The following is a 22,192-nucleotide window of genomic DNA, read 5'->3' as shown; positions in this document are numbered from 1 at the left end:
TAGATAAACACATGCAAATATGCTTTATCTGCTTTAACACCCCTTGTGACTGCAGGGAAGAGCTTGAGTTCTTGTTGTTTTAAACTTCTTCATTGCTTCAATAGAATTGAAAAATCTTTACCTGTCACTATGAATTATATAAATGCGACTTTTTACACTGAAATTATTTTCGCCTTTTTCTTATTGCCTTTTATTTTCAAGCATTTATTTAAATGTCTGGTTTGTGATGTTGAGAATTTCTCTGTGGGGAAATAAAGTATTTCTGGTTTTCTGATCAAATAAATCCTGAAGTCAAGAATTTTGGACACTTGAAGGAGCAAATGTGTGCTAATGCCCAATGGATCTTCAATCTTCTCAAAACAAGCAGGAAGGATTTATTTCCCAAGGCACCAAATGGAACTAAAATATAACCAAATATTAACAAAAGCGTAATGCTTCTCATTCAAAAGCTGGAACTAAAGCATAAATGTGGCGTTTCTTTTTGATAAGACTTTGTTTTCCACTTCAGGCTGTTTCATGTGACTGTCCACATGATTTGCCGCAGGAGTGATGTTTGCAGATACGTTTGTTTGGACTGAGGAGGCTTTCAGGTGAGGGGTTTGGAAAAGCTTTGCTCATTTTTATCGTTTTCTTCCAAAAGCTTGCAATTGGTTTGAAAAAAGAATTGGATGAAGTAGGTTAATAATATAATAAATATAATCTAATATATATCATATCATATCATGTATTGACGTTACCATTTAAACCATCCTAGCAGCCCAAACATAAAAAAATTTTCTCGATTTTCCTCACTTTCTAAAGTGTTGCATGTGTGAAACTATTTGTGTTATGCAGATTTATTCTGTTTTGCTTTTTTTTTTTTTTGCCTGTTTTTGGAAAGAAAGAAACAGACAAAAATGAATGTGTCATATCCTTGAATGATACATTGCCAGTTGTTCAAAAAAACTTGGTTGCTACTTATATGAGTCTATGTTGGTTTGAATAGGCTTTTTTCTCTTTATAATTTAAATCACTATAAAAGTAATTACCTTTGTTTGATACAAAGAAAAAAAAGTCTCATCTGGAAAAAGCCAAAAAAATAATAAATAAATAAAAAATCTAAAAGGAGACAGCATCCTAAGTAGAGTATCTGTAGATTTCTGTTAGCCATGGTTTGCCAGAAGTAACCTCCCCTTTTAGATAGGGCATTTTGAAGAAAAGATTTCTCCATATTATTGAACAAGTGTTATCCGGCGGTGAGACCACGCCTGCTTATCTACTGGACCAGGACTCGCGGTTCTGTCACGTTTATTCAAAACTTCGGAGGCTCAAATTGTTTCACCGGCTGAGCTTTGAAGTGGAACAGGAATTCAACACAGAAACTTGTCATTGGTCGCTCAGAAAAGAGCCCGCCTATTATCTCACTATGTGGGATTTGATTGGTTCGCAGTACTGTCAGCCACGCCTCTCGCCAGCGACGTCCTACGGGCGCTGTTGGAACTCCAGTAAGTCGTGGTGATGTTGTGGTTATCCATGCCGCCGACACATTCTCCAATCATTCTCTTCTACGGAAGGCCACCTGTTGCGAGAGCTCCCCACGCATGGAGTTAAGCTCGGACCGTGCGGTGGCAAGGCTGGAGATGTCGCAGATCCAGAGCGAAGACGGGGAGCCTTTTAATGAGAGCAGCGACGGGGAATACGAGAGCTTGCCGCCTCATGTCTCCGTGACGACCCACATGACAGCCGGAGCCGTGGCAGGCATACTGGAGCACACGGTGATGTACCCCGTGGACTCTGTCAAGGTAACGCCGTCTCAGAGGCTGCCCGGTTGTTTCTGCTCTCTCCCCGGCGGCTCAAACACTAACCAGCCGGAAAGGAAACGCCAAATGCGGGGAGGATGTGCTAACAGGCGTTAGCTGTGAAGTCTCGGGACTGCCCATCCTCGGTTAGCCTCGGTGTTAGCTCATCCAATTACAGCAGCCTTGTCGCTTCAAATAGACTGACCGAACAAGTTAAACTGGTCAGCATAGTAAGTCAGAGTAGAAACAAAATGTTTCCCTTAAACTGAAAAAGTTTGGTTCTTTTTTTTTTTTGCTTTGCTACTTAACTTTGCTAACCTACTCAGTGATCACTTTGTCATTAAAAAGAGGACATTCACCAAGTTTTTATCTAAGCTATTTCTCAGTATTAAAAGCAGATGTAATGCTAGCCATGCGATTGTGAATCTACACAAATAAATAATGTTAACCATGTTTTTCTCTGACATTATTCAGGCCAGGTGAAGGTCGGGGTTTTGTTGGGTCAGATGTCAAGCTTTGAATGAAAAGCTCCAAGCACATCTCTGTCACTCCCACTTTTAAAGCGTAAATACTACCTTATTGCCTTGCATCTTTGTCTGTGCACTTTCACAAATTGCACGCAATGAATCTCTTGTAGCCACAAGATTAATTGACTGATATTCAAATTTTAATCTTATCTCAATTAGGCTGTGAGCTTTACTTAAAGAGTGCAGGATTAGAGGACCAAACCATCTCAATCTTCTCGTGATCTCTTCACTTAGAGAATTAGGTTCATCCTTATTATCGTAGCTCACAGACACAGTAAGTAACTCTACAAATCAGATTCAGCATAGTGTTAAAACACTCGCCAAACATGAGCAAAGCTGGAGAAAATCTGTGAACAATAATGACTAAATGCAAGCAGTAATGAGAGATTATTTGATTTTGACATTAAACAAGATTGTGCTGTTTATTTATGTTTTTTACTAAAATTTGGTATATTTGTTATTGATCCATTCCATAATATATTGATTTATTAGAAATGTATGAATTATCTGCAGTCATTTCAATCATATGCAAGTCTTCTATAAATGTAAATGTTTTGACATTTTTTATATACTTGTTAATCAAGCACAAGAAGACATTTGAATACATCAATACTTCTATTTTTATTGCTTAAAAGATGAAGAAACCAAGCACCAATTAATCAGCCCCAGACTGAAATTGGCCAGCTTTCCATTGATCAGCTCTAAACTGGTGATCAGCAGGTTCAATAAATAAAAAATCAGTTGGGGGCTGTTTTTTTTTTTATTTTATTTTATTTTTGTACCGTTCATGCAAATTAATCAGAACGAAATTCTCCCACAATTTTTGGTCTGTAAACAATGTGTATTTTAATTCTGACTTTTGTATTTACTAAAACTTGTATGCATAAATTAGCATTCATTCTTTGTTGGCTTCAAAATTACAACTCTTATGAAAAGTGTTTGGCTTTAAAAAAATAAAAAAATAAAAATTGAAAATCAGTATAGGCCAGGATTGTCGTCAATAAAGCTGTATTCATAGAGTTCACTGGCTTTTTATGGGTAATATTGCTCTCTTTGCTCCAAACATTTACTTGCAATAGAAAAATTCAAGTACTCTTTAATCCTCTAACTATATTAGCAGTGATATTTTATTTTAGAAAAAATAAAAAAGAGGGCTAAAAGCATGAGTCATTGTAGTTAATGCTAAGAGAATTATTAAATAAAATAATAATTAGACCAATAAAATGGGATTAAAATTGTATTTTTTTTAATTTCATGAACAAATAGTTTATTATTTAAATAATTATGATTTAAATCAGGTAGAGGAATATTACTTTTTCTATTTTTATGAAACAGTTGTGGAGCTTACTAGTTGTGTAAATCCAAACATAAGCAGTCGTACATGAGTGTTATACAAATATTTATTAAGTGACTGAATGAAGCTAAATTTGAAAAGATCTGGTTTTTTTTTGTTTGGGGGGGGTGTGGGAGGGGCTTTTTAACCAGTAATCCATTTAGAGAGTGAATGTTTGGTAAGTAAAGCGCACATTTAAAGTGGATTGAAATGACTATGTTCTTTGAAGCTTGTTAAAAATTGGCTAAAGGAAGGTAAATTGCAAACGGTTTTTGTGAACTTTGCTCCTGCAATCCGCCACATTGTTGGAGAACAATGTGGCGGTGTTTCTGAAAAATTTGGCTATGGCGACTTTAACTGGTACGCGTTCACTTAATTTGTGTCCCATTGGCATATGTGTAAATAGTCAGATGAGAAGCCTTTATTGCCCAATGCTGTGGTGTCATTTCCTCTAGAGGTTTCCAAGTTTTCACAAGCACTTTAAAGACTCAACTGCTTTTTTGGTTAAATCTGGAACGTTTTTGTGTTACCCAAGTTTTCAAGTTTCATCTGATCTAAACTCATGACACGAAGAGTCATTTCCATCCCGTCTTGGTAAATTACTAGACAACTTCTTAGAAGTCAAAGTACTTTTTCTTTTTAAATAATTACATTTGAGGAAGTATTGACTTTACGTCAATAGGTTTAGCTTGATGCCCCTCTGGTGCTTTTATTTGTTAGTCCCTCTCAGTCCTAACTGTGAAACTCAAGCAGCTCGAGAAATTAGGGAGTAGCCTGTATTAATGTTAGGAGGGGCATCTTATCAGTCTCATGCAAGTTAGGAATCAGACTCATGCAGGAAAGGGTGGGTATCTCTAATTGCTTCTTTGTGCTATTGATTAGTAAACAGTCATAGTACCAGAACTGACAAAGCTGAAATGATAGCACACAGTCAGTCGAATTGTGTTTCCCCAAAAGGGACTGTTTCCCTTTTGGTTAAATGTCTTGTTTAGTTGCTTCAGCTGATTGTAACAGATATGTCGAAATAATGCATGCAGTGTTGAATGAGACCTAAAAATGAAACAGATAAAAGTTGAATTAGTAATTAGTTTTGTTTTAAAATACCGGTATTTGCCAAAAAGTACACAGTGAACTTTTTTCATTTTAAGAATTACTCCTTAGGTCAACTCCCTATTAGGTTTTATTGTTAAATCAGCCCTTTCTAAACTAGATCCTGATGCATTCTTAGACCATGGCTGCTGCGCACTGCCAGCAAGCTGACTGAAAGTTTTTCCTCATACTTGCAGAAAAGACCAGTTTTAGGCTTCAGAATATTTACGTTGGTGCAAAACATGGAGAGTCAAGCTGTGGAAACCAAAAAATTGCCCCCCTTCACCTTAAATATTGTTAAGGTGAAGCTAATTTAAAACTACAGTTGGTAAGCTCCAAGCCACATCTCTGTCAGTCAGCTGACCCAGACCGGCTACCTGATCAGACTAAATACCCAGCCAACACTCTTACTCTTTACTCTGGAAAGAACACAATGGCAGAAAGGTATAAGCACTGAAACAACTACTGCATTTGGGAGATTTCTCATTCTGTTTTTCAGCTTAAGGCTGTTTTACCAAAACTTATACAGAATATTATTACAACTCTAGCAATCAATATGTTACGTTCTTGTAGCTGTGCTTGGAATAATTGTATTTAAATAAAAGAAATAAGATCATGTTTTGTGTTTTTTTTTTTTTTAATACATAAATACCACATGATTATTGTATTTTTACTCAATCTTATCATGCAGTGAGATTCACATACATATGCTGCATCACAGCTTGAGTTATTGTCCTGTTTATAAAACATTTTGGGTTTGAAGTTAATGATGGACAAAGATGTTAAGCTGTGGATCTGGGTTTAACTTATTATTTTGTGGCTAACAAAATAAAAATATGACAGATCTAAAGCTGTGCCCTAAGTTATGTGTATTTAATGCAGAGTAATAAAGTTCGGATTAGAAAAATATAAATGTTATTCTTTTTTTAAAATAGGTAATTAGAGATGGGCCCAATGCTGCAGAGAAACAGTGAAACATCCCTTTACTGATGAATAGGGACCAGCTGTGCTTTTTGAGGAATTTTGGAATATTAAAAAACAAACAAACAAAAAAAAAACACCAGATCGAAAAACTTAAGCTTGAAAAGCATACAATTCTGTTCTTTTGGTATTTCTTGACATTAAAATTTGTACACAATTTAAAAAAAATAAAAAATACATTCGGAATTAGTCTCTAAGTTTTGTGCTTTTGCTGTGGTACCCTTATAGCTGACATTAATGAATGCTAAACAGAATATCTACATGAAACACGCTATTGCCATTTTCTCCTCACATTACGAGATGAGAATCCAGACAAGCATGTGCCTTGTTAGGGACATGCCTCATTTGCAGTCCCAAAACCTCAACTTATGACTCAGATTGCCAGGTGATGGGTGGCTAAGTTTCCAAAAATCGTCATTCAGAGGGAATGTAATTGATATTTTATTGTCGACCCAAAGGAAGGAAGCTCAGTAGAACATGCTGACAAAGACAAACTTGGCCAATCTGCTGGGCCGGGCCCAAATCTCCCTGCAAATTAAAAACATGCTTTGTGCTCACCGGATAACTCGGCATGGTGGAGTTAAACAAAGAGCTGCCACAGCCTTCCGGTCCAGAACCTCACTAACGCCAAGCGCGCGTTCAGTCAGAGCAACTAGAGCGCGCTACACTTGATTTACAAAAAAAAAAAAATATATATATATATAATTATTCAGGATTTTTAACATCTTAAAAATGATACATTCAGTCCGCAATAAAACAAGGCAGTCAACTAAATCCTGTAACAAAATCCAACCTAAGAAAAAGAAAATGTTATAATCATAGAAGAATTTATATTAAATGATTTTATTTCACAGACACGAATGCAGAGCCTGCAGCCGGACCCCAACGCACAATACAAGAGCGTGTATGAAGCCCTGAAACGGATCATCAAGACGGAGGGGATCTTCAGACCGCTGAGGGGCCTCAACATCACCATGATGGGAGCGGGGCCCGCCCATGCCCTCTACTTTGCCTGCTACGAGCGCGTCAAGCACTCTCTGAGTCACATCATTCAGAGCGGAGGCAACAGCCACATAGCCAACGGTGCGAGTCTCCCCACACTCTCTTTCCCCAACGCCATACAAGCTGTTGCACGCCGTAGACAAAGCAAACCATCCAGGAAGAGGGCAGTTTTTCTCATCAATATACAGTTTACAGTAGCCAGGTCAAATGTGCGACCCGGCCGTGAGAAATCCCATGACGGATCTGTCATTTTAAATCTGTTTTGCTGATCAGAGGAGAACAGGCTGTTATGTTATCTGAAGTTTGTGTAAATTTATGAATTCATTTTTTTTGTCACTGAAATAACTCGAGCAGGGAAAGGGCTTCAGAGTCAACAAGGTTTGCTAATGTTTCAACAGGCGTGGCAGGGAGTGTGGCCACTGTTCTGCATGATGCCATCATGAATCCAGCTGAAGGTAAGAAAACGTCAACACTTCAATGTCACATTGAATACAGGATGAAGGCGGTCAAGAAGGAACACACTTGTTTTAGAAACTCAGGGAAGCAGCTGATTAGTTATATGCATGCCGTAAGGGGCATGGTGACTCTGGAAGAGCTGCAAACGCTAAACAGCTCAGGTGGGAAAACCTGTTAACAAGATATATTAGTCAATCATTCCACAAACGTAGACTGTATGAAAGAGCAGCCCAGAGGAAGGCATAAACCATTTATAATTCTACTTTTCACTTCCCACTAAACCGTTATTTATAAAAATAACATTGAAAATATAATGATGAATATAAGGAGTACACTTTTAGAAGAAAGATTTGTTTGATTTCAAAGGACTCCAGCATTTTAGTGGGAAGTAGACTTGGGATTACCACTTGGGAGTTTTTTTTCTTTTTGACTTGTGTATGGAAAGTTTAACAATTATAAGCAAAAATGTGCCAAATTTAACAATATTTATGTAAAAAAGGAAGGAAGAAATTTCCTTTAAATTCATTTTGATTCGTAATAAATGTAGTCTTACAGCACTTAAAAAAAAAAAAAAACTAATTTCAGTTCAATCACACATGCGTTCCAATTGATCAGTCATCAAACAATGCGGTATGCTAAATTAGTTATTCAAAGTGGATTACAAAGTTTCTGCCTAAGGAAACCCTGTAGGTTGCGTTGTTTCTATTTTTTGCTCCTTGCAGCTTTCACTCCTCCTGGACTTTACAGCCATAAAATTGGTTACATCAATTGGTTATTCTCCCCTTTACTGGCTAATATGAAATGTAACACTGACATAACTTTGATGCCTTCCAGTGGTAAAGCAGAGGATGCAGATGTACAACTCTCCCTATCGGGGACTTTGGGACTGTGTTCGGACAGTGACGCACACCGAAGGCATCGGAGCCTTCTACCGCAGCTACAGCACTCAGCTGACCATGAACATCCCCTTCCAGGCAGTTCACTTCATCACCTACGAACTGATGCAGGAGCAGCTGAACCCTCACAGGCATTACAACCCGAGCAGCCACATAGTGTCGGGAGCGGCGGCGGGGGCGGTTTCGGCCGCGGTGACCACTCCGCTGGACGTTTGTAAAACGCTGCTCAACACGCAGGAGAATGTCGCGCTGAGCTCTGTGAACATCAGCGGCCACCTGTCGGGAATGGCCAATGCTTTCAGGACGGTGTACAGGCTGGGAGGTCTGGCAGCATTCTTCAAAGGCGTCCAAGCTCGGGTTATATACCAGATGCCCTCTACTGCCATCGCCTGGTCGGTGTACGAGTTCTTCAAGTACTTCTTGACGAAGCAGAAGCTAGAACAAGAGGCGGCATCCAGGCAGCTGTGATGTTCACCTTTCCTTGACTCATAAAACACTCCAAGACTTAAGGATGTGAGAGTCAGTGAGGAGGAAAACGTCACCAGGCGGCAGTGTGGCGTTTTAATTCCACTCGTCATTGTCATCTTATTATCTGGGTTTGTGTTTTTTTTTTTATTGTTATTTTTAGCTACAGCAATGGCTGCACAACCACTCTATGCAAAAAAGAGGATTTATCTCAAATAGACAAATAGTGTCATATTTAACTTGCACCGTTTCGCTCCACTACCAAGTCGGTCACAGATCAGTTCCCTGGTGTCTCCATGTGATGAGCACATGATGAAGTTGTCCAAAACTATGTTTATTTGTCTGAAATATTGGAACTTTTTATTTATTTGGTTATCTTCCTCTAGCTTGGAGTTTATAGCTGCAGAGGAAAGCACAGTGCTGTTTGTTTTATGTGTTCATGAAAACTTTTTTTCGACATTCTTTAATTCCAGCACTCTGCGGGAGAGAGCAATGTTATATAAGTGCCTAACTAATATCATACACTGCTCCACCCATTTTTATTTTTGTTGTGCTTTTACATAGGAATACTTGATTGGTATTTAAACACGCACACTTCTTCTGTTCTTCCTCAGTAATAGCAAACCAATTGCAGGTGAATCTCAGTAAATCCGAATATAGTAACAGATTGTATTTTATTTTCAGGAATGCAATTCAAAATTTAAATCTCATGTTTTATAGATTATTTACTAGCAAAGTAATATATCAGACTGATTTAATTGCTGATTTTGATGCTTAATGGCATGCAGCCAATGGAAAACCCAACACAAAATTTTGCAGGAAATTCAAATTTTGCATAAGACCAGTAAAAAGCATTATTAATACAGCAACGTCAGTCTAAGAGAAGTATATCTATGTACTGTATTGTGCATGCAGACAGCTCTCGGGAGGAGCTCCTTACTGCAGCGGTGCAGGGCTGCATGAAGGTGGTCGGCTGAAGCATGGAAGTAGCCCAGGTTACATAACTCCCTTCAGCTCATCATCAGCGTTGGGTCTGTGAGGCCAGGTGAAGGCAGATGCCAAGACCTGCTGGATTATGTAATCTGGATTTATTGGCTGCTGGTCCACAACTAGACAATTGCTTTGTTTATATGAATTCAGAGGATATATTTATATACCGAAATGGTCTATTCCTGAGAAATCACTTGGGATCAGAGCCGACTGTTGCCTTGGAAGACGGCAGCAGTGACTGGCTTTTGTGAGACTTGTTTTGTCATACCGACCTTAAAGGCTTTAGATTGTCTGAATCATCCAAAAATATTTCTTATGTTCTCCTTATGCAGATTATGTGATTAAAATATACGCTTGTAAATGAAGTTTTTAAACTAAGCAATACTGCTGCACTGGCTGTCCTCATGGGGTCAGTTAAAAAAACAAAACAAACAAAAAAAACCCTGATCTGATCAAATCGTTTTATTTTCTCCCATTCTGTTGAAGTCACACATTTCCTGTGTGCTCTCTTTTTTTTGTTGCCTATTTTCTATTTTTTGATTAAGCTTTCGGCACTCTGATTTATTTGTTTATGATTACCGAGAGTGTTTTTTTGTTTTGTTTTGTTTATTCTGAAGACGTTTGTCAGATTCCAGTGTTCTCTTGAACTCCATGAATTGCTCTGGCTTGTGTGTTCAGGCAGACATAACCAAACCAAAGATATGTGTTGCTTTCTTTTTACATTCTGCTTTTAATCAATCCACTCTTTCCATCTCTGCCGTTTACCCTCGATATAATGTTAAGTTAGTAAGAAAAACTTGAATTAATTTTTTACAGCTTCTGTTTTATAGATTGAGATTTTCTACAACTTTCACTTTTCTCAAAGTGTTTTTTTAATGTTTTTAATTTGCCTCAGATAAGCAGATTTCAAACCAAGTTTTTAGGTACTTGTCTTAACCTGGTTGAGCTCGTTTAGCGTATGTAACCTTCTCATGTTGCTTTCAGTTCAATATGACTTCACAGAAATGCAATAGATTTTACCTACAACATAAATGCAACTTTATATGTTTGATTATATTTGTTTTGCTGTTTTATTGTAGTAAAATCATGCCATATCTCAGATCACTGACAAAACATTTTTCCTCTTATATGAAAATACATTTGCCTTTGAAATGCAGGCACTCATCATTCAGAGTGAGGAGAAATGTTTTGAGACTATGATCACTTTTAAATTAAGAGGAAATGTGTGTATTCTATGGAGGGAAGAGTTTCGTGATGTAAGTATGTTTATAGTATTTATGTAGAGTTGACTAAAGCAGGAGATGGTCTTACCTTTGCTGAGTTGCATCTCCGGATCTGGAAGGCTTGGAATTTTGACAATGCAAACAAAACGTGATTGTGAAAATGCTGCTACAGTTTGTAACACTGGAGCTGAAATAAACACAGATGAGGAACGCTGGCTGTCTGTGTTTTCATTCCAATCTTGTTTTGGCAAATGTTCGATGTTGTATTCCATGTCATTAGTGGAAACTCTGGTTTCAATTCAGTGCTTGAGGATTGCTTACCTTTGTCAATCTGTTGCACCTTTTGCCTGAAGGCAAATTATTTTTTTGCTAATTTTATAATAAATAATGCTGGGGTAACTTAACTTGATTTCACATAGATGTCAAGATGGGTATGTTGTTACTTTTCTCCACTTCCATGTAAATCATTTGCCATGTAGATATATAATTCACACTAAAATGGTGGTTTATCTGGTTATTTGGAGCACAGTTGTACTATCAATTATAGCTGTATATCTAAATATGAGTAATATTAGGTGAAGAAGGGAAATTTCAGTTACCCTTAACTGGAAAGCAGTAACAGCACAACTCCAGCAGAGGACAGTGTAGCGCCATGCAAAACTTCCTGTACAGCAATTCATACCTGCTGTGTCTTGTCCCTTTCTGGATCATCTACTTAAAGGTCGGGAGTAGATTGGCAGCGCTTGTTGAGAACAAGCGTTTAGGCACCCCTTAAATTATTGTCATGGAAGATTCAAGGTTTCCTCAAACATGCATAAAAGAAACCAAAGCAACATTCGAAATGGTTTAATGAGGGAAAAACATCATAACATGATCCAAAGTTTTTTTTAAAAAATCAGTTTTACTCCCCTTTAATACAATGAAACATAACATTTTAATCATAACATCATTTTTCATTTTTATATATCTTGCCATTTCTGACTAAAGAGTTCATTTAAAAATTTTGAATTTTAGAATGTTTGAGAAGAATGCTCCTTAGTTGTTATTCTAAAATATTCCTCAAACAGAATTAAATGAGAAATATTGATGGTTCTGGTAGAAAAAGAGACAGGTCTGCAAACTTTTAGGCATAGAGTCGCACTGTTGCTGTCTGTCTTATTGCATTCTGTACACAATAGTAATGATTTGTTAAAATACAATTTATAAGTGTGAAAAATTAAAGGAAATAATTATATATTTATTATATAAATAATTGAATGTATCAATAATTTATCAAGACATGCTGAAGCACAGAACTATGAAATAATATAAAACAATCACTCAAAAATACAGAAAAAGATAGAAAATTGTGATACTATGTATTTTCAACGTTATTTTTCTCACATTTTTAAACATTTACATAATGAGCTAGTGATTTATAGAATCATGTCTTCTTCGGCTCTTGCTTCATGTTTGCTATAAAGATTCAGACACAGCACTTCTTTTGCTCACAGCTGCATCAATTTAAAGCTGCAGTATGTGACTTTTATAAAAAAAAAAATATATATATATATATATATATATATATATATATATATATATATATATATATATATATATATATATATATATATTTCTTTACATGTTGCTGTACTATGTGAAAGCAACCAATCAGAGCCAAGAGGAGTGTTTCAGTGCTGCCAATCATGCCTGTATGTGTAGGACATTGATCTTCTCACAGATTAAAATGTTCTGATGACAAAGATGTTAGTTGTAGGTGAAGGGGAATGCTGATACCGACCTTAGTGATGGTCAGAGTTGTATAAGGACACGAATCGGATCAGGAACTACAATTTCCAATCCACGCTGGATTTTAACTGAATTGATTTTTGTCTTTTTTAATAAGTGATCATCCCAGCCAGAGGGAATGAAATTATGGCTTTCAATAGATTCCTTTCAAATTGCTGGTAGGGAACTGGTCCCCAAACTATGATTTCTCATATATGCTTGTGATTTATTTTTTTTTTTTGTCAATAAGAAAATCTTATCTTAAAAGTGTGGAGACAGCTGTCAAATAGACACAAAAGTATTAACCAGAAATACCTGCATTTCTTTCATTGACACTGTGAGCCATTTGTTGGCCACCAAGTTTCCTGCACTGTTATTGTTGCTTGACATAGAATGACTAAAATGTATTAACCTCACAAAGAATACAAGAGTCCTGTTGCCAGGGTTGATTTTACCACTTTTTAATTGTTTTATTTATTTATTTTTTATTATTTTTTATTTTATACTGCTCAAAAAAATAAAGGGAACACTCAAACAACACAATATAACTCCAAGTAAATCAAAACTTCTGTCAAATCAAACTGTCCACTCAGAAAGCAACACTGATTGACAATCAACATCACCTGCTGTTGTGCAAATGGAATAAACAACAGGTGGAAATTATTTTCATATTTATTTCATTCATTCAGATCTAGGATGTGTTATTTGAGTGTTCCCTTTATTTTATTTTTTTTTTGAGCAGTGTATATATATATATATATATATATATATATATATATATATATATATATATATATATATATATATATATATATATATATATTTATTATTTATTTTATTTTATTTTATTTTATTTTAATCTTTATTTTTTTTACCATCTCATTTTTTTTTTACCATCTATTCAAAGTCATGATAAAAAACAAAAAGCTACAAACTTTGTGCTTTTAAAGAGATGACGACAGCGCGGAGCTTCATTCTACAGCAACATGTCTATGGACACGTACACCGATTCTATAAACCTGAAGTGTTTGGCTTTCGCCCTCGTCCAGTCGGTTGTTTATCTGAAGAGCACAATAAATGCCCCTCTCATCCACATCCTGCATCTTGCAATGTTTTTTTTTTTTTTTCCTAATCTTTTTGATCTGCAGTAAACTTTCTTACCACTTTATAACATTATCTGAGAGATAACAGGAAAATTACTTTTCTCTCGGGGCCTGCATGTCTTAGAGCATGTTTTCCTCAATGCCTGCAACAGCGACCATCAGCCATCAGGAGAGTTAGATGCTCCATGGCGTGTCTGCTGATTGGACAAGAAAGGCAGCTGCTCTGCCGGGTGAGCGACATGAGGGATCCAGTTACAATATCCGAGGAAGTTTTGTTGAGAGCTCCCATGGGGAGATGGAGGCCGCGTTAAACCTCCTTATCATCTCCAACAAATTTGTGAGACAGTCACGGCATATTGGAGCACAAACAAAGACTGTCTTTGTGGTCAGGGTTACTTTTCTGCTCATCTGCAGGAAAGATCTGCTTGTTTGTTAAAGCATCATTGACCACCTTGAAGTGAACTTCAGTGCACGGAGCACATCAGACCACCAGAACAGCACAGTAAACAAGGCATGACTCACTTTTAAGATTAAGATTAATCCTCTTCAGAAATACTCTCAGACGTTACATCATGTCATTCTTTCAAACCACAAAACTGTGTATTCCTATCAGCTACTGATTTCTTTTCTCATACCACATAAGTTCTTTAAAGTTTTGATAGGTATGTAACTTTTTTCTTTTCTTAGAAAGTGCATTTAACAGAAACTGCTTTGCTTAAAGAGTTCAGTGACATCACGAGGATCGAGGACCTTGTGGAGTTTACTGTTCTGGTCCTGTTAGGCTGTTTAGCCTAACAGGAGTTAGGCTAAACACATCTACATGAACAACCTTCATAATTTGATGGGGATTTCTGGAACTGTCGACTTTTCATATTCTGCTGATCTAACCAGAGAGGAACCCCAAATGTATGATTTGTGGACTTTATTTTTGGTTCATGCAAATAAATTATGTATATATATACACACCTTCTAAATTTGATCTGTGAAACTCCAATATAATTGACTTTAACCTACTTTTATCCACTAAACCTCATTCGCTTGCTCAGAGAGCTTCAGAGTCACTCCCCCGAGAAGATTGAACATGAACGATAAAGACAACCTGGTATTTTTGCAAGTATGCTGTGTTTGGGATTCAATGTACCGTCTCCCTTTGAGCCAACGGAAATGCAGGTATTACAAAACAGTGAGTGCAATAATAGCCGTGCTACTCACCTCCAACTTCAACCTTTCTTGAGCTCCTTTATCTGATGAGCCTGCTCCTATACAGTCTGAGAGACACCGAGATGCAGTCGGATTTTCAGTGTCGTCAAAACAGATGCAATCTGCCCTCTTCATGTCAAATTACCTGTTTGCTCTGAGGGCTTAGGGGAGAGCTCAGCTACAGCCCCTCTTGACACCAGCTCACTTCAGTTTGAGAAAATGAGCAAAAGTTTTAGAAGTCATGTTAATTTCGGCAGGATGTCTCAGTTTTCTTAATGTCCTGAGGGATTTATAACTTCATAGTTGCACTTCCTCTGTATAAATGTTATTGTGTTGTATGTTAACCCTGCATACTGAATCAAACCACACATGAGCCTCATACATTGAATTCTAAAGCAAATACTTTTGAGTTAGAGACTAAAGTCAGATTTGTGACAATGGGGGCTTGGTCTTTATCAGTTCCATCTTCCATCATGCTCACACTGATGTTACTGCCAACTTGCCCTTCCTAAATATTTAAAGCTTAACAATCTTGCATGCCATCTTTTCACCAGTTTTAACAGCAGAACTTGGTCACCACTGTATCCCACTATAAGTTAATTTTAAAAAGCTACAGATTTTCTGCCTTTTTTTTTCTCAAATAACTGATCAGTGTTTTAAGTAAACAAGAGGATTTCTTTGTAGGTCGCAAGTACCAGTAAAAGATAAAAATGATACACATCCTCATATTTGATAAAACTGCTGCTGTTGTTGTGAGCTTAAAGATTTTAGAGATATCCTGTGTTTGCGTATTTGTTCAGCGAAAGGTTGTGAAAGGTTTGCTCTCTGTGGTGTGGGATGGTTATTTCTGTTCTTTTCGATGTTTCTTGTTATGTTTTGATGCTTTCTTTGTTTAATCAAGAAAGCACCAGTCTGCCTTTAAAGCATTTTACTCAAACAACAATAACCCAACTTCTCTGAGTGGCTGAAACATCAGTCATTCCATTTAAAAGCAACTTTGTCCAAATGGCTTGTTTTGATGGTGTTACTAACTGAGACTATAATAAACCTTTTCCCATTTTCTTCACATTTAATGCTACATACATGCTGCACACATCTTCTGAAAAACACTCTGCCATGACATAAACTTTACTTTAGTAAAGGCATTTAAACCCCTTGATTTTTTTTTTGCAAACAGAAATCATTGCATTTCCTTGGTAATTTTATGTAAGGCATCTCCTGAACATATTGCATAAATTTTAAGTTAAAAAAAATGTACACGGTATTTAACTATTCAAATAGATTTACACAGGCATCTTTTAATAAAAAAAAAAGTGTAATTAGTAACCAAAGTGTGTAATTTAAAGTAACAAGTAACTTACGGTGATTTTATGTGCCTCAAAAATATATATGTTGTTTAGAAAGATTTCAGCAAGGCAGAGTCTCCCTTTAGATGCAGGATATCTAGATATAAATCTAGAGGCCCATGATGACTCTGGGGGAGTTCTGGAGATCCCTACAGTTCAGATCGATGAACATATTGAAAATACGGTGCAAACTCCATCATTCTGGATGTTGTGGAGGAGTGAGAAGAACATGGAGGACCAAAACTGGCATAATTAAAAGTAAAAGCAGAAATTTATATAGCTTCTTTTTCCTTGAAATGCTTGTGTAAGGATAAGAAAAAACAAAAAGTATACAGATTTCTGCTTTTACCTCTAATTATTCCAGTTTTTGTCCTCCATAAAAAAAAAAAAAAAATTGTATATTTATAAATGTTCAATTAAATTAAGACAGAAGTCAGGGAACTTGTGTTACCCCCATGAAGAGCATTTTTCCCCCAAAACCAAACAGTAGATGTGCAATCTTAGAAAGGGCGAACACAAACAAACTTTTTTCACTCTCTTCATGTCACAAGACAGATACCGTCCAAAAAAAAAAAAAAAAAAAAAACAGGTTTTGTTACTATTTTATCTGTGCACCTTCCTATCTTATGCAGAATACCATGGCCATCAGAGTACTGAGACACAAAACGCCTGACATGCTTTATGCCGCGAAGCCACAATCAGACATTATCACCTGAGTGTGTGTGACAAATGGGGCATGGGATCAGTTTAAACTGAACCCAACCTTCATTTCTGAGCCTAATCTTCATACTTTAGATCACCGCGTATTTTGTGTCAATTCACGTTTTTGTTGCACTTTCTAGAGGGAATGTTGATGTCTCTTCCGACTGCCTCAGCAATCTTGTGTACGTCTCTTTTTCATTTTCCAATGGTTTTTCCGAACTGTCATAATTTCATCTGCAGGAAACTGAGATGCTGCTTATCTTCAGGTAATCTGATCAAGCAACAGAATCAGCTCTCGTTCCTCAATCTCAACATGTCACACTGCACAAACTTTAACTTCAGATGATTTCAACGACTCCAGCAAAAATACCTCAAGTTGTCACACAAAAGTTATTTTTTTGCAAACTGTAGTATTTTCACCGACTCCTTTGAAAGAAATTCACAATTTGCAGCTTAATTATTATTAAGTATCTAATACAAGTGTCACCCTGCGCCAGACTGGCTAACGTTCCGGCCTCTAGCCAACCGATGGATGGATGGATGGATGGATGGATGGATGGATGGATGGATGGATGGATGGATGGATGGATGGATGGATGGATGGATGGATGGATGGATGGATGGATGGATGGATGGATGGATGGATGGATGGATGGATGGATGGATGGATAATACAAGTGTTTTAGAAATCAGAATAGGATGTTATCTAAACAATTTTGTGAATTGTACAAAGTTCTTGCTGTGAATTATTTATTTATTTATTTATTTTGCAAAGAGTTTTTAAGAAAAATGAGCTTCAGCAAAAAATAATTTATTAATGAAATAATCACCAATGCCAAACAGTTTGATTCAGGTCACCATCCATGCAACACACAGCTTGATTCTCTGGAGAACATTACTATCTGAAAAGAGAAGCATCCAGGCAGTACAAAGTGTATTACTTTAAAGAGAAGAAACTTCAAGTCCCTCAGCATTGGTTAATTGTCATCTGTTGTGACTTTTCTACCACAACATTGGCCCCCAGGCTCCACTATAGTCCCACAGGTAGGGTCTGTACTGGTAGGCTTTGCAGAAGGAGGTTAATAGAGATGCTCTGACCAAATCCTCTCTCAAGCCCAGTCCGTCTGCTTTGTATGCATCCTTGCACAGCTCTGCACTCTGCTGCTTTCGCTTCGTCTTGTACCGCCTGTTCTGAAACCAGATCTTGACCTGGGTCTCGGTCAGTCTTAAGGTGCTGGCCAGGTGAGCCCTCTCTGGGGCTGATAGGTATTTCTGGTGGCTGAATTTTTTCTCCAGTTCAAGCACTTGAAGGTGGGTGAAGGCCGCTCTGGAGCGCTTCTGTTTTCCTGCGGAGGAGAAGCTGGATTCTGAGGAGCTGGGATGGGATGAGTCCGGAGACTCTGTGGAGGAACAGACCAGACATATAAATAGATGTTTAGTTTTCTGGTAAGTTTGTTAGGTTTCTGATCTCTATAAATTACGGAGACTGCACAAATTGAAACAATCTGTTTTTCGAACTCAATATTGCTACCAATCCCTAAATCCCAAAAAGATGTTGAATAAGCTCGTCAACATCCCATGCAAAAACCCTTGTCAGATTCCCTGTTCTTAACCTTCCAGTTATTTCAAGCATGCCGGTGCTCACCTGTGTGCATTCCAAAGGCGGATTCTTCAGGATAAAGGTGTGTTGACAACTTTTCAGACTCCTCTCTCCAGTCGGAACATTTTTCCCTCCTTAGTGTGCTGCATTTGCCATCCACTCTCTTGCAGTCCTTACTGGACAGGATGTCCTCGATGAGGAAAGACGTCACAGGTTTGATTGTACCAGACATTTCCATCCAGTGATCCCAGAAATCAGAGACCTGTCGGTACCAGAAGACCGAGGCTTCGCTAAAGCAGCGTGTGTGTTCTCACATTCTCAGGAGGTTTGAATTTATATGCCGGGAAGAGGCGGGTTCAGCCAGACCGAAGTGAAAGAGGGTTGGGTCAAGCTGAGAATCACTTTGTTGACTTCTGTGGAGAAACCTTACTGAAATTTCAGAGATTAAAACCATTATCACTCCTCAAAATCAGTGTTTTAATTGTTTAGTTCTAATGTTTTGATGATTTAGTATCAATTCCTAGTGTGAACATTTCTCTCTTTTTTTTGTATTTTGTTGGCTTTTTGGAGTGTTTACTAAATAGAAAGCAAAACACTAAAAATACTGTATTTGTGAAGATTTTCTGTACTTTTCTTATAAGATACTTGCAAGAAAAAAAATGTAAGGCCATTTTTTTTGGTTCTGGTTTTCTGAAACATTATTAACAAGATGAGGGATAGTGCATATTTAACAGTTATGTCATTTGAAATACTGTTTCAACCTACTTTTATTTACAATCTATGGTTAAAGAAATATTTTTGTTAAATATAAACATGTAAATGTATTGCATGTATTCCCTGCATAACTGTTTGATATTAACCACAAAATTTAATGTATTTTATTAAGATTTTCTGTGATATACTAACCCATGCTGTGTGTAATTGGGAGGCAGTTGGATCTAATCCTGTCAAAAATATTTTACAAGTAACAATCTGAAAAGTGTGGCATGCCCATGAACCTAACACTCAATAGAACTTATATCTACCAGCTTTAGAAACTCAAATTTTGTCCAGTCAATTTGCATGGAGAACGTCTGTGAACATTGTTTTCTGGTCCCCTAATTCTCACGTTAGGCTTTTGTGCTGTAGGAAGATGAACCTCTGCACCAGTCTCAAGTCTTCCGAAACATAATGTTTTATCAAGGGACTTCCCTGCATTTAGCAAGATCTGCCTTCCCATGAACTCTGCCCAGTTCTCCCTGTTCCTGCTGAAGAAAAGCATTTCCTCAGCAAGATGCGGAGGAAGATGCTGCCAGCCCCATGTTCACAGTGGACATTGCGTGGTGATGTGCAGTGTTAGTTTTCCACCGCTCATGGCTTTTTGCATATTTGATGAAAAGTAAAGTTTTGTTCTCATCCGGCCAGAGCTCCTTCCTCTACCTGTTATTTTGAGGCCTGTTTGTGACAAACCATGAACTGTTTCCCTCCTGCATCTCTTTCATAATAACCAGAGGTTCCTCAGTCCTCATGATGCTATTTCTTCACTGATGTTCCCTAACAACTATCTGACCACAGTTGAATTTACATTGAGATTAAATTACGAGAGACGACATAACATGAGCTCTTTTGGGTGTTGTTCTGTAAATAAAACATTAATATGATTTTGCTTGTTTTTCGGGAATGAATAAAAACGCCCAAGGAGCATGGATATTTTTGAGAGGTGCCGTACAGTCGCATACTTAAAAAAAAAAAGAGACAAGTTTGTAGCTTTCCTGGGGTGAAAGCATGAAAGATAAAACCTTCTGCTCCAGACACACATACTCTCTAAGTATTTGGTGCCACAGCAGTTAAATGGATTTACGTCTTAATCCCCACAAACCCGTCAGCTCAGCACGGAGAGCCCAGTGGCCTCAGGGACACACCACTGTCTGCAGCATACGGGCAGAGTGGGAAGGGTGGGGGTCAGAGTGGGTGGTCAAGCCTCCATGAGCACTAATGAGTTGGACACATTGAGGCCGGCTCCTGAATGGATGCGCTCATTGTTTCTAGATGTTTATTTGTTGTTCTCTGAGGTGCAGAGTGACCTCTCTGCAGCGGCTGAGATGTTTACTGGAGGTGTCCATGTTGCTTTGGGATTTAATGCTTCATTAGTCCATCCATGACTTCGGGTGTGATAAACATGACCCCGTTGCTACCTTCTGGTCCTGCTGACTCTGTTCACGCATCAGCCGCAGTCTGACACTGACGGGACCCTGTATCATCCCTGCTTTACTAAAATGAAAACGTCATTTGTCACACAATTTACGTTACTGGCAATCACGGATATTTAAATGCTGCTTATGGTGATTCGCATCTTTCTCTTTAACCTAATGTCTTGTCAACACAGTGTTAAGATCCTTTGTGTGATACTCTTTACCCTGACCTTGTCTGTGGCTGTCTCAGGTAGGTTGAATGGTAAAGAGATCCTTTATCCTATTGTCTAGACACCATATCTCTTGTTTTCTACAATCCCTCGGGTTTATTTTGGGGTGGTATTTTCTGTAAAAAAAACAAAAAACTTTTTCACTTTAGCAAAAGCGCAAATTTTGCTTAAATGTATTTAAACAGGAGGGAACATCTCAAACGTGGTTGGTTTTTGTCTGAAGAGGAAACCTCATGCACTCTGCGTGATGACACAAGCACAAACAAGAGCGAGCCGTAAGAGTCAGCGCACATGTTATTCTAGAGGGGGATTACATTTGAAACAGTGAGCACAGCGATGCAGTCATCTGCCCTTATTCTGCGACAATACGGGAGGAAGACGATCCTTGCTCTGATTCTCTAACAATCCCCATGATTGCTGTCTTTTTAAGCTAGTACCTCGTCACGTATTGTGTTTTAAGCATTCACCTCGTAGCTATGTCACAGCATAGTTGCACATCAGACGTGACATTGCAGAGCTTCCGACCTTTTGGCCCAGGAAGGCATTTGTCTTCCACAGTTTAAACTATGTGGTGACAATGTTTTCTTCGAGCTGCTGCATGTCGCTGTGCCATCAGTCTTCTGCCATTTCCCCTGTTATTTCATTGTCTGTGATGACAGGCAGAGATTGTTGTAACTTAACAGTACATCTGTCAGACTCCTGTGCTGTTGTCGGAGCGACAACGGTTTTCATCGTGTCACAACTTCACGCAAAACTAGCACGGTCTCTTTAAATGATTTTTGTGACAAAACAGATGTGTCATCAGATTATTGAAAGATAAGTAAGTAGAGTTTGTTCATAAGGTGCTTTTCACAGACATAAAATCACAAAGCACAGTACAATAAAAAGTGACCTTCAAGTATACAAGGCATGAAACAAACACAAGAAACACAATAAAATCGGGACATTAAAGCCTGGGAAAATAAAAGTGCTTTAAGTTGCTATTATGAAAACCTCCACAGTCAGCAAAAAAGAGCAGCAAAGAGACCCACAGACTTGGGGGTACCCAGTAAAATGCCCCTTGGGATTTTAGCCACGTACGTGGAACAACCAAAGAGAATCTGTGTTTGAGAATGAAAGCCACGAGCAGCAGGGTATTTAGTTAAAACCTGATACAGATAATCAGACCTGACTATTTAAAGCTCTGTACTTCAGCACAAGAACTTTTAAAGAGGTACAGTTTGTGAAAGGTTTATGTTTCTGCTTCAGTCTCCCAGGTCAAAAATATGATTTTTGTTTTACCCATGTAGATAAGATTCAAGCTTTTCTTAAAATTTGATTTAGACATTGTTTT

General features: G+C 37.7%; 2 protein-coding genes across 2 annotated transcripts; one reads left to right on the top strand and one right to left on the bottom strand.

The window, feature by feature from the left end:
* The first annotated feature begins 1,459 nt into the window (after positions 1-1,459).
* slc25a37 (solute carrier family 25 member 37) lies at positions 1,460-10,955 on the top strand. The gene is made up of 4 exons (XM_055049284.1): positions 1,460-1,781; positions 6,563-6,791; positions 7,109-7,165; positions 8,001-10,955. The coding sequence occupies exons 1-4, from the start codon at positions 1,581-1,583 to the stop codon at positions 8,528-8,530; spliced, it is 1,017 nt and encodes a 338-aa protein (XP_054905259.1). The 5' UTR covers positions 1,460-1,580; the 3' UTR covers positions 8,531-10,955.
* A 6,735-nt stretch (positions 10,956-17,690) lies between these two features.
* nkx3-1 (NK3 homeobox 1) lies at positions 17,691-18,737 on the bottom strand. The gene is made up of 2 exons (XM_055049297.1): positions 18,504-18,737; positions 17,691-18,258 (listed from the first exon to the last, which is right to left on the bottom strand). The coding sequence occupies exons 1-2, from the start codon at positions 18,694-18,696 to the stop codon at positions 17,861-17,863; spliced, it is 591 nt and encodes a 196-aa protein (XP_054905272.1). The 5' UTR covers positions 18,697-18,737; the 3' UTR covers positions 17,691-17,860.
* Between the last annotated feature and the right edge of the window lie 3,455 nt (positions 18,738-22,192).

This window comes from Poeciliopsis prolifica, unplaced genomic scaffold, assembly GCF_027474105.1.
Source record: "Poeciliopsis prolifica strain line A6 unplaced genomic scaffold, Auburn_PproV2 SCAFFOLD028, whole genome shotgun sequence".
NCBI lineage: Eukaryota > Metazoa > Chordata > Actinopteri > Cyprinodontiformes > Poeciliidae > Poeciliopsis > Poeciliopsis prolifica.
The sequence above is the reverse complement of the archived record's forward strand: the minus strand, read 5'-3'. Positions and strand labels throughout refer to the sequence as shown.

Excerpts from the sequence above, each read along its gene's own strand:
- nkx3-1 (XM_055049297.1), bottom strand. The coding sequence starts at position 18,696 with ATGGAAATGTCTGGTACAATCAAACCTGTGACGTCTTTCCTCATCGAG. Across the intron at positions 18,259-18,503 it reads CGCCTTTGGAATGCACACAG|AGTCTCCGGACTCATCCCAT; the intron begins GTGAGCACCGGC and ends GTTCCTCCACAG.
- slc25a37 (XM_055049284.1), top strand. The coding sequence starts at position 1,581 with ATGGAGTTAAGCTCGGACCGTGCGGTGGCAAGGCTGGAGATGTCGCAG. Across the intron at positions 1,782-6,562 it reads ACCCCGTGGACTCTGTCAAG|ACACGAATGCAGAGCCTGCA; the intron begins GTAACGCCGTCT and ends TTTATTTCACAG. Across the intron at positions 6,792-7,108 it reads CAACAGCCACATAGCCAACG|GCGTGGCAGGGAGTGTGGCC; the intron begins GTGCGAGTCTCC and ends ATGTTTCAACAG.